The sequence below is a fragment of the Xyrauchen texanus genome, chromosome 7 (genome assembly GCF_025860055.1).
Source record: "Xyrauchen texanus isolate HMW12.3.18 chromosome 7, RBS_HiC_50CHRs, whole genome shotgun sequence".
NCBI classification, from domain to species: domain Eukaryota; kingdom Metazoa; phylum Chordata; class Actinopteri; order Cypriniformes; family Catostomidae; genus Xyrauchen; species Xyrauchen texanus.
In genome coordinates this window covers 48,668,177-48,684,451 of record NC_068282.1, presented here as the reverse complement: position 1 = coordinate 48,684,451, position 16,275 = coordinate 48,668,177, and the positions used below count along the sequence as shown (strand labels likewise).

The 16,275-nt window shown below is 39.1% G+C and overlaps 1 protein-coding gene across 4 annotated transcripts in view; it reads left to right on the top strand.

Moving 5' to 3' along the window:
• The window catches only part of chchd6b (coiled-coil-helix-coiled-coil-helix domain containing 6b), a 35,239-nt gene that overhangs the window by 3,561 nt on the left and 15,403 nt on the right, over positions 1–16,275 (top strand). For 3 of the 4 annotated variants that reach the window (XR_007970913.1, XM_052129892.1, XM_052129893.1), the window contains exons 4-6: positions 1,814–1,958; positions 3,881–3,901; positions 7,125–7,208. Coding sequence is in view for 3 of the 4 variants with exons in the window: in XM_052129892.1 (XP_051985852.1) it covers positions 1,814–1,958; positions 3,881–3,901; positions 7,125–7,208 (250 nt within the window). In the remaining variant the exon portion in view is untranslated. The remainder of the gene's footprint in view (positions 1–1,813; positions 1,959–3,880; positions 3,902–7,124; positions 7,209–16,275) is intronic. The other variant, XM_052129894.1, reaches the window with a different exon arrangement.

Sequence of the window (16,275 nt, the reverse complement as noted above, 5' to 3'; positions counted from 1 at the left end):
GACTTTCAGAAAAAAATGACTAAACCTCCCGAGACCCGAGCGTGACTGCTGTGTGCTTTTTCCATTCCCCTTTTATGGAATTTGGAATTCCCCTGTAATTAGTAGCCCCTAAGAGCAAATTGTTTTCCTAAAAATGTATATTGTCATATGTGTACAGCGGGACTGAGTTGTGAAATTTTAAATAATACCAAGCTATAAAAAGTCAGATATTTTTCATCAGATAGTTCATTGTGTTTCCAGGAGTGTTGATTATTCAATTTATGATGTAACGATTCAAAAACTTATCATAATTAATTCAGATTCAATGTAATGTCCAGCATCATCCAATCACTGTCAACCATGTTCAAATAAAATGATCCATTATAAATGGTGAATCTATGTACTGATGATCATTGTCCCATGTGTGTCAAACATGTTGAGTGATCCAAACATCATCTGCAGCCTGAAACTGAACTTTTGATCAGATTTTAGGAGTGAACACACTTAACTGCATAGAGAGCTATAGGATGCTCCCTTGCTCCCTATTTAGTGAATGACTTAACCTCCAGTGTGCTGTCTGTCTGCACTGGTCTCAGAACAGTTATAGGAGAGCTATAGGATGCTCCCTTGCTCCCTATTTAGTGCATGACTTAACCTCCAGTGTGCTGTCTGTCTGCACTGGTCTCAGAACAGTTATAGGAGAGCTATAGGATGCTCCCTTGCTCCCTATTTAGTGCATGACTTAACCTCCAGTGTGCTGTCTGTCTGCACTGGTCTCAGAACAGTTATAGGAGAGCTATAGGATGCTCCTTGCTCCCTATTTAGTGCATGACTTAACCTCCAGTGTGCTGTCTGTCTGCACTGGTCTCAGAACAGTTATAGGAGATCTATAGGATGCTCCCTTGCTCCCTATTTAGTGCATGACTTAACCTCCAGTGTGCTGTCTGTCTGCACTGGTCTCAGAACAGTTATAGGAGATCTATAGGATGCTCCCTTGCTCCCTATTTAGTGAATGACTTAACCTCCAGTGTGCTGTCTGTCTGCACTGGTCTCAGAACAGTTATAGGAGAGCTATAGGATGCTCCCTTGCTCCCTATTTAGTGCATGACTTAACCTCCAGTGTGCTGTCTGTCTGCACTGGTCTCAGAACAGTTATAGGAGAGCTATAGGATCCTCCCTTGCTCCCTATTTAGTGAATGACTTAACCTCCAGTGTGCTGTCTGTCTGCACTGGTCTCAGAACAGTTTGCACTTTATTTGCATCCTAACTCCATATTGTTTGATCACAATGACACATGACATTGACATTTTAACCCTTTACTGACAGCACAGAGTCTCCTGAACTGAGATCAGTCAGTTTAAATGAAATGATGCGTTGTGTATAGCAAAGCCAAAATGTAATGTCCTGTGTTGCATGTACATACACTGTTGGACATTGTAGACAAATTAAATAAACTAGTGAGAGTGAGACAAATGTAGAAACCCACAGTGTTATAAGTGCCCGAAGTTAAAGAAACGCACATATGTAGGTGTTTGATTTGGCATGTCTTACATAATATTAAGTGCAACTCCAGAAATGATCATTACAAGGTTAATGGATTACTACTGTGAAGATCATATTGACATCAAATCAATTCCTGATGTATTAAATCAAGCCTCGTCCTACATTTATCACATTAAATATCATTTTTACTTGGAAATGCATCACATTGCATAAGTAAAATGGGTTTTGAAAACCCTTTCATGTTGCTTTTATTGGCATTTGAATGGCAGTAGTGATATAATCAGGGTCTGCTGCTCTCTGTAGCTGATGTGTTTGTGTATTTTGGCTGTAGGTTCGAGCGGGAACAGGCTCTGGTCCAGGAAGAGCTGTCCCGAATCAGCCGAAGAGAGAGAGAGTCTGCGGGAGATGATCTGAATCCAGCAGTGCTCAGAGAGAGATCCAAAAAACATCAGGAACTGGAGAAAAATCAAAACCTGGTGAGACAGATTCATGTTTGTATTGTATTGTTTTATTTTGCTAATTTTTATCGATTTCTCATTTTAAAACAGCATTTATTATATTCCTTAAGAGATTTTAATCAGTTTTAAATAGTAAGGAAATCAAATATCAAGCCTGGAGTCAATTCCCAAATAACTACAATAGAGAACAACATTCAATTAATCACGTCAACGGACTGTAATAAGTAACGTAACCCCGTAACCATCGGAGCAATTCAAGCTTGTAGTACCACCTGTTCTCTCCAGGGGGCAGTAAGTGTAACATCAGCTGTATAGGCAACGAGCAGCTTATACAGAGAACAAACCTCACTTACTGACAGCAGACAGCACAAGATGAGAACACGTTCTTGCGCACAAACACAGCTTGGTGGAACGCAAATCTGAAGGCAGGGATCTCAAGAAGTTTCAAACTACATTTAACTTGACACAGCGACCTAAGAGCGGTATGCTTATGACGCAACACAACCAAGACGCTGCAAAAGTGTTCATCTGACGCAGGTGTACATTGACATATCCTTAGACAAGCCGGCGGCTGTGGCTCAGGTGGTAGAGCGGGTTGTCCACTAATCGCAGGGTTGGTGGTTCGATTCCCGGCCCACACGACTCCACATGCCGAAGTGTCCTTGGGCAAGACACTGAACCTCAAGTAGCTCCCAATGGCAGCTCTGCCATCAGTTGGTGTGTGAATGGGTTAATGAGATGCAGTGTAAAGTGCTTTGAATACCGCTAAGGTTATAAAGGTGCTATATAAGTGCAGATCATTAATTTTTTTTAATCTCCTTTTCTCCCAATTTGGAATGCACAATTCACACTACTTAGGAGGTCCTCATGGTGACACGGTTACTCGCCTCAATCCGGGTGGCGGAGGACAAGTCTCCGCGCATCTTATCACGTGACTCGTTTTGCACTACACCGTGGAGACTCACAGCATGTGGAGGCTCATGCTACTCTCCACGATCCACACACAACTCACCACACGCCCCATTGAGAGCGAGAACCACTAATCATGACCACGAGGAGGTTACCCCATGTGACTATACCCGCCCTAGCAACCGGGTCAATTTGGTTGCTTGGGAGACCTGACTGGAGTCACTCAGCACACCCTGGATTCAAACTCGCGACTCCAGGGGTGATAGTCAGCGTCAATACTCGCTGAGATACCCAGACCCCTGATTACATCATTCATAATGCGTCATGGGATTGTTGTTAACAGACATGCACGCAACAATTGCGCACATTGGATAAGCTAATAAGAATACCAGTGAAGTTGTTTACATGCGGCGTGAAAGTTGGGGCAGTGGACAAAAAACGACTTGTTCCGATCGATTTTAGCTTAAACCGTTTATGACCTTACCCTGGTAAAGAAAATCCAATTAAGACATTTACATGAGCAGGTTTAAGCATTTCTGGCCAAATCAATCAAGCAAAAAAACAATCCTTGTTTAATATGCAAATTCTGTAAACGCTCCCAGGGTGATTATAGTGTGATGTAATCAGACAACAGTGAAACATTCATCTGTATGTCATGATCTGTTCAGTCTCGTGATTAAATGTGAATGAGAAGAATGTTTAGGAAATTATTTTTGTCAAATCAAGCTAGAACTAGTTTTGCAATCACCATCAAATATGACATGTGATTTATTCAAACCACTAGATGGCAGCAGTAACATTTGATTTGAACATGTATTTTAAGATGCTGATCCCCTTTCAGTTACTCAAGAGAAATGTCAGGTGACTTCGAGCAGCTCCAGAATTTTCTGCATCTCTTCAGTGCTGGTTAATTAGGCAGTGATTAGCCAATCAGGTGATCTTATCACAGTGTGTAATGTTTCATAACGAGGCTTCATCATTAATTATAATTAGCCTGTTTTGCTTTCCTCTCTTTCTCTGTTGTTTCTCAGTCGGATGAGTTAAACGTTCGGGTAAGCAGAAGACGCTCACTGTAAATCTCACTTTTACCCCTCTGTGTTCATGTTTCATTGTAACTTAGTGCATTATTACCAGTGCTGGGTAGTTACGGATTACATGTAATCTGGATCACCAATGAGACAAAGGCAATAACTAGTACATAAAATACTAACTAGGCTCCTAACTTTAAAATGTTTTGCCAGTGTGTGAACGGCTTGTAACGCAACTTAAAAAATGAGCCCTTCCCGGTCTTCATATGTTGCCTATTAAAGCCTGTAGACTGATTTTCATGTGAAGGGAGCGGGTCGATGTGATGTTTATGCACACTTCCGAGAGCCTTGCCTCGGTAATCGCTTCTCGTCCGCTGTTCAACAGCGACAACAAACTGCAACACTTGGTAACATTATCTTATCTACTGTCATCATCCTCCAGATTTAGCTAACAGCTATTGAAAAAGCTAGCTAGCTAGCTAACGCCGACACAGGCTATCGTATAAATCTCAAAGTTTGTAGTAAAACAATCATAACAGTGTAATTTTAATTATGCTACCTCATCTGTCAGCATGATGTCGGTGAATCATGTTCAGTCTCTTTGTATGTTACGTCATTGTTTTGGCCGATGCTCGCTCGTGTCCCTATGGAGTGTGTGCACGAGCACGAGCAACAGGCAGCTGCTGCAGTTCACTTAACGACCACAGGTGTCACTAATAACAGGAGTTTCTGAATCTTACATACTGCACCTTTAAAGGGATAGTTCGCCCAAAAATGAAAATTATCATCATTTATTCACCCTCATGCCATCCCAGATGTGTATGACTTTCTTTCTTATGCTCAACACAAATGAAGATTTTTAGAAGATTATCTCAGCTCTGTAGGTCCATACAATGCAAGTGGATGGTGACCAGAACTGTGAAGCTCCATAAGCAATAGAATTGAAGTAATCCATATGACTGTGGGTGAGAAACAGATCAATATTTAAGTCCTTTTTGACTATAAATCTGAACTTTCACTTTCAGATATTTTCCACATTTTGTAAGTAATAGTAAAAGTGGAGATTTATTCATCTTTTTCTCACCCATATCCCTTCTGAAGACATGTATTAAACCACTGGAGACGTATGGATTACTTTTATGCTGCTTTTATGTGTTTTTTGGAGCTTCAAAGTTCTGGACACCATTCACATGCATTGTATGGACCTACAGAGCTGAGAGATTCTTATAAAAATGTGTGTTCAGCAGATAGAAAGTCACACACATCTGGGATGGCATGAGGGTGAGTAAATGATGAGATCATTTTTATTTTTAATGCATTCCACAAATACACACAGCACATTTGGTTTCTGATTTAAATGTAGTTTCTAGATGTGGTCAAGCAGATGGAAATAACTTCAATAAATCAGAGGATTTGTTGAAGGAATAACAACTTTAAATTGTGAAAATTAAATAATGAATATTGAATAAATGTAACGATACAGAAAATACATTATTATTATAAATGTTGCGTTAATAAATCCTAAAGAATTACACCCAAGGACTAAGTTCTGGAACAAACCTAACAATACAAAGTCTTTGTCTAATGGACTAAGTATGTAGATGAGAAAAAGTTAAAGTACAGAATGAGTGGAGATGAGGCCTCAAAGTTGGAATGAGATGCGAAGAGCTGGAGATCAGAGATGTTAGTCTGACACCCTCTTGAGGCTGTGCCAGAAAGCACTTCCTTTTTAGGAGCAGAAAGTTGTGCACAATGTTACATTGTAACTCAAGGTGTCAGGTCATATTGTTATGACCTACTGAAGTATGAAAACTGCGGTCGAGGGGAAACATAAACTACGGCCCACTCGTATATGTATTTATGCAAATAAGTCGTGAATTTCCTGATCTCAGCAAGAAACGAACACAGATGTCCTAGACTCATCCTGTTGTGGATAGGCCTCGGCTGTACATGGAATAATAACAAAACCATAAACTAGACTCTCTTGCTCCAGCTCTGATGCCTCATCGGGTCATAAAGTAACATAAACACAGATACATGGGCACATATGAATGCATTTGGTAGCACACATGTATACAGTAGATGCAGGAATACAGGGTTGGCCATATTAGGAATACATCGAGCATGAGCACAGTGACACTAGTATAGAGATAATATGAATAGGATGTGAGTATATGAATATTATTGCATAACTCTGATTATTGTTGATTTTAAGCATAATATCAATAAGCAAAACAAACATTTAAGATGTGTTGGGAACATGCAACTTTGCTCTTTTACACAGTACCGTGCAAACGCACTCAGGGTGGCAGAAAAGGCGTTTAGGCCACACCTTCTCATGAATAATTATGTACAATAAATTGTACATCTCTAGGGAGATTTTCTCATGATTGATTTCAAAGCTGGATAATGAAAAGTCCAATCCGCATTCCTAATGCCCTAAATAGCAACAATTAATTTTTTTAATTCAATTAAATTAATTGTTACTTAATATATAAAAAAGTAATCCAAAAGTAATCAGATTAGATTACCTTAAAAGTGTACATAACAGATTACAATTTAAATTCTGTAATTTGTAATCAGTACCAGATTACATTTCAGAAGTAATCTACCCAGCACTGATTTATAACAGCTGTGATCTATGATTTGCTGCTTTCTATTACTAGTCAGTGGCGGGTGATAATAGGGGGAGGGGCATTCTCAATGAGAGCATTTGATTGGACAAAAATGTGTACATGCCCCGAAGTGCAAGATGATGTCATCAAAATGTGTGGTCTGTTTTCCTAAAAGAGATGGACTGTTAATTTTAAATGCACATATCTGCAAAATTGTCGTTTTGTCAACGTTTACGAGCACACTAGCTTATAGACGACCTCAAAGCTGACAAACATGGACCAAATCCCATAAAACTCTAACTTTGATTGTATATGATCTTTTAAAGTGAGTTTCATTTACATCACATGTTACAGAAAACCATTTTGTTCTGACATACTTTGATTTTTCTCTTGCTTTAAGTCTTTCATGGCTGTTTAAAAATCACGATTCAGTTTTTCTATATTCTTGCATGCTGCTAAGATCTTTTGGTTGTGGACGGATCCTTAAATTGGCCGATTCAGTCACCTTCATTCGCCGTCCGTTCAACAGATATCAGAGGAACAAATGCACCTGAAAACCATCAGATGATTGACAGGTGCAGATGATCATGTGACTGTGATGTTGAGCAGTTTATTCTCTGTTTCTGTATCAGACTCGACAACTGAAGAGGAAAGAAGATGAATTGAAACATCTGGCAGAATTTTACAAGGAGCAACTTCAACTGATGGAGAAGAAGGTAAACATAGAAACACTCAGGTCTGTTTTACTATATCTTGTTCTGTATATTTATTGTTTTAAAAATCAAACAAGTATTTTTTTACGCTTTTGCGCTCTGACTTAGTTGAAATAGGCGGCAACGTTCGTTGAGAATGTTTGGTTTTGTGAACTATATTTAAATGGGCCGCAAAACATCCAGACATGCCGACCGTCGTATCGTTTTACCGACATATCACAAGAGCGTATATCCTTGTGAAATCTTTTAAATGTGAAAGTAAGAAATCGATCGATGGCAGAAAGTAATTAAAATGATGGTTGTTTGTTACCAAAATAAAATACATATATCCTTGTAAGCAAACAGGGACCGATCGTATATTACGGGACAACCCGCCACGGCAATAATCAGTTACTCCATTTTGTCTTCGGAACGAATGTTTGGTGGGAACCAACGTTTACACTGTTGTGGTCTCTAGACTTCGCTAGAGCGGAGCACTTCTATACTCCAATAGGTTGCCGCCGAACCGCGTCACAGCTCATTACCATAATGTTGGCCGCACTTGAACTTTCGTCTGACGCCCACACCGCCCAACCACGTGGCCGCCGAGAGACGCTGGCTGCCATAGAAAATTAATGACTTCCGTTCGATTGGACGCTCTCAACGCCTCTGGTCTGAACGCACCATTAGAGGACAGGGAGGAATTTATTTAGCATTCCCTCACTTTAATTTAGGGTTCTCTCGCAATACCTTTATCCATCCCATACGAAGTGAAGCATGGCAACCACAAAATAACCATTATATTTAGCATTGTTTTACTACAGTAACCATATCTTAAAGATATTAATGGTAAAACCATAGCAACAATAAAGGAAAACAAAACAATGCTAAGAGAAACATTCTGCCAGAGAATCACGGTTAGTTTTACTATAGTAATACCCTGGTTAAGTTTTATAAGGGTGCCTTTTTGGTCTTGTTGTACTCTTGTTTTGGCAGGATTGGGACAGTTTCCTTCACGCATCTCTCAGGCCGTCCCATGTGCTGTTGTTTTGTTCTCTCCCTCGTGTTTCTCCCTCATGATTATTGGCAGCACCTGTCCTCAATCTTCCCTCCCCCTATATATACTCTCCGCTGTGTTTCATTCTGTTACCCTGTCTAGTCAGTCGGTTCCTGTGAGTTCTCGTTTTATTATTGGCTTGTTATCTTTTCCATTTGTCTTGCTTCATGTTTATTTGTCCCTCGTGAGAGTTTTTGTTTGCATTTTGTTTTGTTTTGTTAAATTAAATCATCTCCAATGCTTGGGTCTTTCCTCCAAATTCTTGACAAAGGGCATGCTTTAACCCTGGGGTTACTATAGTAAAACTGTAGTGACCATATAGTTTTGGCAAACGATTATCATTTTTATTACTATAGTTTCCTGTATCATTGTACGGTATTATTTTATGAAGCTATGAAGAGGTGAAATTAACTGTAAATATTCAGATGATAAAATTACAGCTGATGAAGATATTCAATATAGGATTCAATAGTCTAAAAGTCAAAATGCAGAAATTCAGATCTTACAGAAAGTAGGCCAGAGGTCAAGCAAGCAGAAAAGCCGAAAAGTCGAACGGAGCATTTTAGCCAATCACAGAGCTACTACACGTTTGGCACCCTAATAAATCATTCCCACAACTCTTGGCTACCCTTCGTTTGTGCCGCAAAAATGAAGATTTGTGCTGGTTTGGTGTGATGTTACTTTCCACCCATGTCGTCCAAATCGCTCCAAACCAGTGCCGTTTGTTTGCGCTCGATTTGTGACGGTTTGTGCCGTTAAAAGAAACATTGGATCTATCTCGACCTCCTTAGAAATAACAGATTGCATTCAGGAGCGGCAACGTCACTCTCCACCCAATATAGTCCACATCGCTCCAAACCGGTGTCTTTGGTTTGTGCTGGTTTGTGCCTTTAAAAGAAATGTCATAACGTTTTCCTTTCTTTGTATTGAACAAGATCGCTTTTGGGAGCCGTGTGGTCACGCAGGCTACACCGCCTGTCAATCACTCCATTGTTTGTGCTCACTCGGTGCCGTGTTTGGTTTCGATAAAGCATTTATTATTTGTAAAGACTTCATCTTTCAACCCACAAACTCCAAATGTAACATGAAAAATGTCTGTGTTTGTACTGCAAATTATGGTTTGTATATATGCTATACAGTGTTGTGAAAAAGTATTTGCCCCCTTCCTGATTTCTGTTATTTTTGTGTATTTTTCATGCTAAATTGTTTTAGATCTTCAGACGAGTTATAACATGAAACAAAGGTAACCTGAATACACACAAAATACAGTTTTCAAATATAAGTTATCCAACACTTATATCACCCCTGTGAAAAACTAACTGCCCCCTTAAACTTAATAGCTGGTTGTGCCACCTTTAGCAGCAACAGCTGCAACCAAACGCTTCCGATAACTGGAGATCAGACTTTCACATCACTGTGGGGGGATTTTGGCTCACTCTTCTTTGCTTTAGTTTACATTTACTTTTATCCAAAGCGTCTTACAGTGCACTTATTACAGGGACAATCCCCCCTGGAGCAACCTGGAGTTAAGTGCCTTGCTCAAGGACACAATGGTGGTGGCTGTGGGGGTCGAACCAGCAACCTTCTGATTACCAGTTATGTGCTTTAGCCCACTATACCACCACCGCTAGTTCAGCCACATTGGAGGGTTTTTGAAAATGAATTGTCCGTTTAAGGTCCTGCCACAGCATCTCAATCGGGTTCAATCAGGACTTTGACTAGGCCACTCCAAAACTTTAATTTAGCTTATTTTGAGTCATTCAGAGGTGGACTTACTCCTATAGTTTGGATCATTGTCTTGCTGCATAATCCAGTTGTGCTTGAGCTTCAACTCACGGAAAAAGTTCTATTAGATGTTGATTTGATTGAACAGGTCTGACAGTAATGAGGTGTGGTTCAGCTGAACCCCATTACGTGAGACAGAAATTACAGGGTGAGACTTTAAAACATCCTCAGTGCAAAACATACACACACAAACTTACACCGATCAGCCACAACATTAAAACCACCTGCCTAATATTGTGTAGGTCCAAAACAGCGCCATCCCGCATCGGTCAAGTTCAGGGTTAGGGTTAAGGTTACCAGTGTAATTAAATGCAGGTACTTTAAATGTAAGTGCAATGCAACAACACGTATGTACATAATAAGTACACTGTATCAGAAGTCTTGATTATGATGTTTTATCTAAACAAGAGCAGACATATAAGAAATTCTTCCAGTGTCACATATAAACATCATTTACACTTGCTTTTAAAGAGTTAAACACATCTTCAGTGTGTGTTTGTGTGTGATAATCAGTCTGAGCAGGAAGAAATGTGACTGGAAGCTCAATTTTATGCTTTTAAACGTTGTTTCAGATCATTTAATAACTGCCTGAAGAAAGAGAGAGAGAGAGAATTTGAGCTTTTATGAAGTAAACCCAACAGAACACTATTTTTATTAAGTATATTGAATATAGAAGTATAGAAAATAAAGCTAGATTTACTTTCCTGAAAGAAACAGAATAGTGCTGAAGTTTGAGGTAAGTTTAGGTTTTAGTTTTTCACGACACTCAGCACGCATCTCGTATGCTGTCGACCGCACAAGAATTAATACACGGGCCTCATCCACATTAATCCACTTTGATTCGAAAACTCTATTTGCAGTTTCCTAACGTCATCGTTTTCCAAAGTATGCAATAATGCACAGTGTTTCTAGTGAAGGAAATGGCCCTTCCAGTGAGCCAAATTACGTAGTGAAAATCAATGTATGTGGCCATAGTTTAAAGGTGAATGTACGGGGTTAAATATTTGGAGACCAATCACAATTCAGCATGCAAATACATTTAAGAAAGAAGACCATTTCGAATTCAGTATTAAAATACAAAACTATTTATAATTTCAGTCTATGACATTTGGAATGCCGGACATTCTACAGTGTCAAGAAAAAGTATGTGAACCCTTTGGAATGAGCTGGTTTTCTGCATTAATTGGTCATAAATGTGACATCATCTTCATCAAAGTCACAAGTATAGACAAACACAAAGTGCTTAAGCTAACAACACACAAACAATTATAATCTTTCATGTCTTTATTGAACACATCCCATTAAACATTCACAGTGCTGTGGAAAAAGTAAGTGAACCCTTATTTAATAACCTCAACCAAGTGTTTCCGGTAGCTGCGGATTAGACCTGCACAACGTTCAGAAGACATTTTGGACCATTCTTCCTTACAGAACTGCTCCAGCGGGATGTCTGGTGTGAACGGCTCTCTTGAGGTCTTTCCACAGCATCTCTATTGGGTTAAGGTCTGAGCTCTGACTGGGAGACTCCAAAAGGTGTATTTTCTGTAGTGGATTTACTTCAATGTTTAGGGTCATTGTCCTGCTGCATCACCTACTGTAACTTCTACTGAGCTCCAGCTGGTGCACAGACACCCCGACATTATCCTGTAGGATATCTTTATAAACATGATGATGGCAAGCAGTCCAGTCCCCGAAGAAGCAAAGCAGCCCCAAATATTGAAGCTCCCTCCACCGTACTTCAACGTTGGGATGTTTTTATGTTGGTATGCGGTGTCTATTTACACCATACATAGTGCTGCATTTTCTTCCCAAACAATTCAACCATAGTTTCATCAGTCCACAAAACATTTCCCAGTAGCGTTGTGGAGTGTCAAGGTGGTCTTCAGCAATCTTCAGGTGTGCAACAATGTTTTAGTAGACTCATGAACAGAGATGTTAACCAGTTCCAATGATTCCTTCAAGTCTTTATCGGTCACTCTAGGGTTCATATTTAACCTCATTGAGCATTCTGCAGTGTTCCCTTTGAGCCATCTTGGCTGGACGGCCACTTCTAGAGAGAGCACCTATAGTACTAAATCATCTCCATTTATAGACAGTTTGTCTAACTGTGGACAGATGAACATCTAAACTCTTCCAGATAACTTTGTAACCCTTTCCAGCTTCATGCAAAGCAACAATTCTTGATCGTAGGTCTTCTGAGATCTCTTTGTTGTGAGGAATGGTCCACGTCAGCAGATGCTTCTTGTGAATAGCAAACTCAAAATGTTTGAGTGCTTTTTATAAGTCAAAGTAGCTCTAACACACACCTCCAATCTCCTTTCATTAATTGGATGCCAGTTTTGCCAACGCCTGACTTTTTCCACAGCACTGTGAATGTTTAATGGGATGCGTTCAGTAAAGACATGAAATATTACAATTGTTTGTGTGTTGTTAATTGAAGCACTTTGTGTTTGTCTGTACTTGTGACCTTGATGAAGATGATGTCACATTTAATGAGCAATTCATGCAGAAAACCAGCTATTTCCAAAGGGTTCACATACTTTTTCTTGCCATTGTATATGGAAGTTTAGATATTTGCTCCCTGACAATTAAATGTATAGTTTAACTTGATATAACTTTATTTATAGTAACCTTATTTAGATTTAAATATTACAAAAACATCCTGTGAACCTCTTTAGATACATACATACACACACACACACACACACACACACACACACATTCTCTCTCTTTCACATTGTGTCTCTTGCTCTATTGAGGTGAGCCCTATAATCGGCTTCACTCTGATGTGAATGCATTGTGTTGCCGCAGTATGTGTGTGATGTTTTAAATGAAGGCTCAAGGTTTTTAACATTTAGGCTACACACTTTAATCTGCAATGCTCAACCCTGAGCATAACAGACATGCAACACACACACACTCATACACACACTGATCCTGATCCATTGGCTCTTTCTGGTCTCTCTTCATGTCCTCTGCCTGAATATGAAATTGCAAGCAGCTGTAATAAAAACAGACTAATCTGCTTGTGTTATTGTCGTTGTCATACAGGTATTTGCCCCAGTCTGACAGGCTTTTACCTCGACAGCACAAGTGTAAAATTGGAAAGTTTAGTAGTTGACTAAAAGTGGCGCTACAAACTATTTTTCAGTAGCTCAACTATTTTCACAATAGTGTTGTGCCTTACGCCCGTTTCACACATACTCCGTTTGCAGTGCGTATGCGGTGCGTATTGTTTTCCGTACCCATGTTAACAGGTTAGAGCTTTTACACTGCACGCGGATGCAGTCCGTCGATCCGTTCCAGTTGCGGTGCGTGTACAGCAGTGCAGCGATCGTTTACGGACCGAGTCTACTTTTGCTGTGCTGCACCGCACTGAATTAAAGTGGCAGCGCATTGTTCACATTAAAATAGACATAGATTGACAAGAAACTGTAATAATTTCATCATATTCACATAATTACAGTTAATGTGTTCTACAGTTACTAAATTACAGGGTCAAGAAAAACAAAAAAGTATGATTATAGTCCCAAAAGTTGCATAATGCCATCATATATGATTTTGTTACCCTAAAAAAAGACAGAGTGAACCCAAATGAGTCTCATTCTTCTCCTTATTAGCAACAGATATAGCGCGATAGCTTTTCTTCTGTCAACAACTCGAACTACATGTAAAACAAAGAATCACAATGATTATTAATATATTAAATTAATTTTCATATTGTTTCAATGTCTTACACAATGTCAAATTTAACGTTTGGATTTAAAATCAAAATTCCTTACACTTTTATGATTTTGTGGCACACAGAAACTGCGGATCAGTAGCGCACTGCAAATGCAGCATAATGTGAAACACTATAGCGCGTGCTGCTCCTGTACCGTATACGCACCGCATACGGAGTATGTGTGAAATGGGCGTCATGTAGCGCTGGGAAAACGGAATCATTTAAGTGAATCGGTTCTTTCGAACAGTTCATATAAACGATTCCCCTCTATTTAGTGTTACGGAACTCTGATTCATTTAAGTCCACGGTTGTCAAACTGGGGTACGCGTACCCCCAGGGGTACGTGGACTGATTTCAGGGGGTACGCGAAAAAATATCTAAGGGACTGTTCGTTTTTTATTTAAGGGGCTACTGGAGGAGTTTTGAGATCTGTATAGTCAAAAAAGACTTGACCCTCCCTTCGCCAGCAATGATTTTTTCTATAACCCTCCAAAATGATTGTGAAAAAAGGCATGACCCTCCCCGATAATTTATTGATTACTTCTGTACTGGTTTGCGCTTGGCAAAGATGTTCAGATAGCCATTGTTTTTTTTTACAACCAAACGACTAAACTCCTGCTTTCTCATCTTACTAGGGCTGTAACGATAGACCAAACCTACAATTCGGTTCGTATCACGATTTTTGATTTGAAAAAAAAATCATGTTTTCGGTGCTGATGCAGTGGTGACGCGTTCATGTAACACGCAAGGGTGGCGCTGCCAATAAAGTATCTAAAAGCTGCCACAAAGAACCGGCAAAAGTAATGATTATGAATATGTCAAATATAGCAAGGAGACATTTTAATTGTTTATTAATAAACAAGTGTTTGTCAGTGTCGGCTGCAAAGATGAAGTTGGCGATGTTGACTCGCGATCTTCAGTAGTGAACGCGCCAGAGAGAAATGCACATTTCATACGGATTACATAAGCAGAGATTCTGATTTCTTTCGTTTTGAATTGTTCTGTTAAAAAGTAGACATTCCAAGTTTTCTATATATTTCTCTGGCCTGTGAGGCAAGTACCTTATACGCTGTGTTTCGGTTCATTTATTAGACGAGAGTCCAGTTCACGTGCCAGCGCCTCCGTGTCATGATGATCTATTCTACTACTAGGCCTATTTACTTCTTATTTATTAAATCTAGGCAATTGGTTGATGAAACATTGATTAAAATTAAGATACAATTAATAAAAAACGAAATTCACTTTAAAGAAAGTTTTAAAGTCACTTTCAGAGCGGTCATGTCCGTAACGGAGAACTGTCACGTCCGTAACATTGTTTTTTCCCTCATAAATGCGAAAACAAAAAATTAAATAAAAATTATATTTTAAGTTCTGTGGAGGCTGACCCTCATCCGGTGGGTAGTGTTACTTTTGTTTTGCGCTGTGTAGTTCATAGAATTACTAAAACATATTTTGCCACAGGTCTAAATGTTAAAGAATTTTTGTGTCACGTCACATGTGTATTTCCCTCATATTAGCCTAAATATAAAAAGCATGTGTAGACTGATATTTTTCTAATGTCTGGAGCTTTATTAAGGGAGTATGGATATATAAACAGACGTTTCAGTATTAAATGCATTTTCTCAGAATTTATATTTCAAGTTTTGACTGCAAATGTCACGTCCATAACGCTGGAATTGCCCAATTTTAAAGAATTTATCCTCAACTAGTTTTTTGGCGTAGGTCTACGTATTTTATTATATTAACTTCTACTAATAGTAATTTAAAAATGTGGTAGCCCTACATCTAACACATCACACTCCACTGTTATGGTGGCAATTTCAGTAGAGTTACTCACTAACATTGTTGTGGAAACACAATAAGAATGGAAACTAAAATATGGTAGTATCGTGCTACAGCGCACATTCTATCAGCTACAGTTCTGGGTCTCGACGTAGCCTACGTTCACTTCACATGTTAATGCAGCGGTAGAGTTACACTCACATGACACTGCGATTATTCGCGATCACAAAAGTTAATTATTTGCTCGTGCTTTAAAGCTTTGCCGGGTAAACATTTTATTGGCGTTCTGATCTGACATGATCGCACTTTTTCTATTAACAAAATATTCGAGAGTGGAGATTGGGTTCATATCTGTTTAAAATCATTATATTCAGCACATTTGTATCATATGTTGACTTTTGATGAGATTTGTATCATATTTTTATGATTCTATTCACTATTCTCGACAAAATTGATAAAAATAAATATTATTAAATAAAAAAAACCTTGTTGTTAACAATTGGTGGTGTTGGGGGTACTCCGGAAGATCTATAATGTCTCAGGGGGTACATGCCTGTTAAAAGTTTGGGAACCACTGATTTAAGTGAATCGGTTCTTTCGAACAGTTCATATAAACGATTCCCCTCTATTTAGTGTTACGGAACTGTGATTCATTTAAGTGAATCGGTTCTTTCGAACAGTTCATACAAACGATTCCCCTTTATTTAGCGCTACGGAACTCTAATTCATTGAAGTGAATCGGT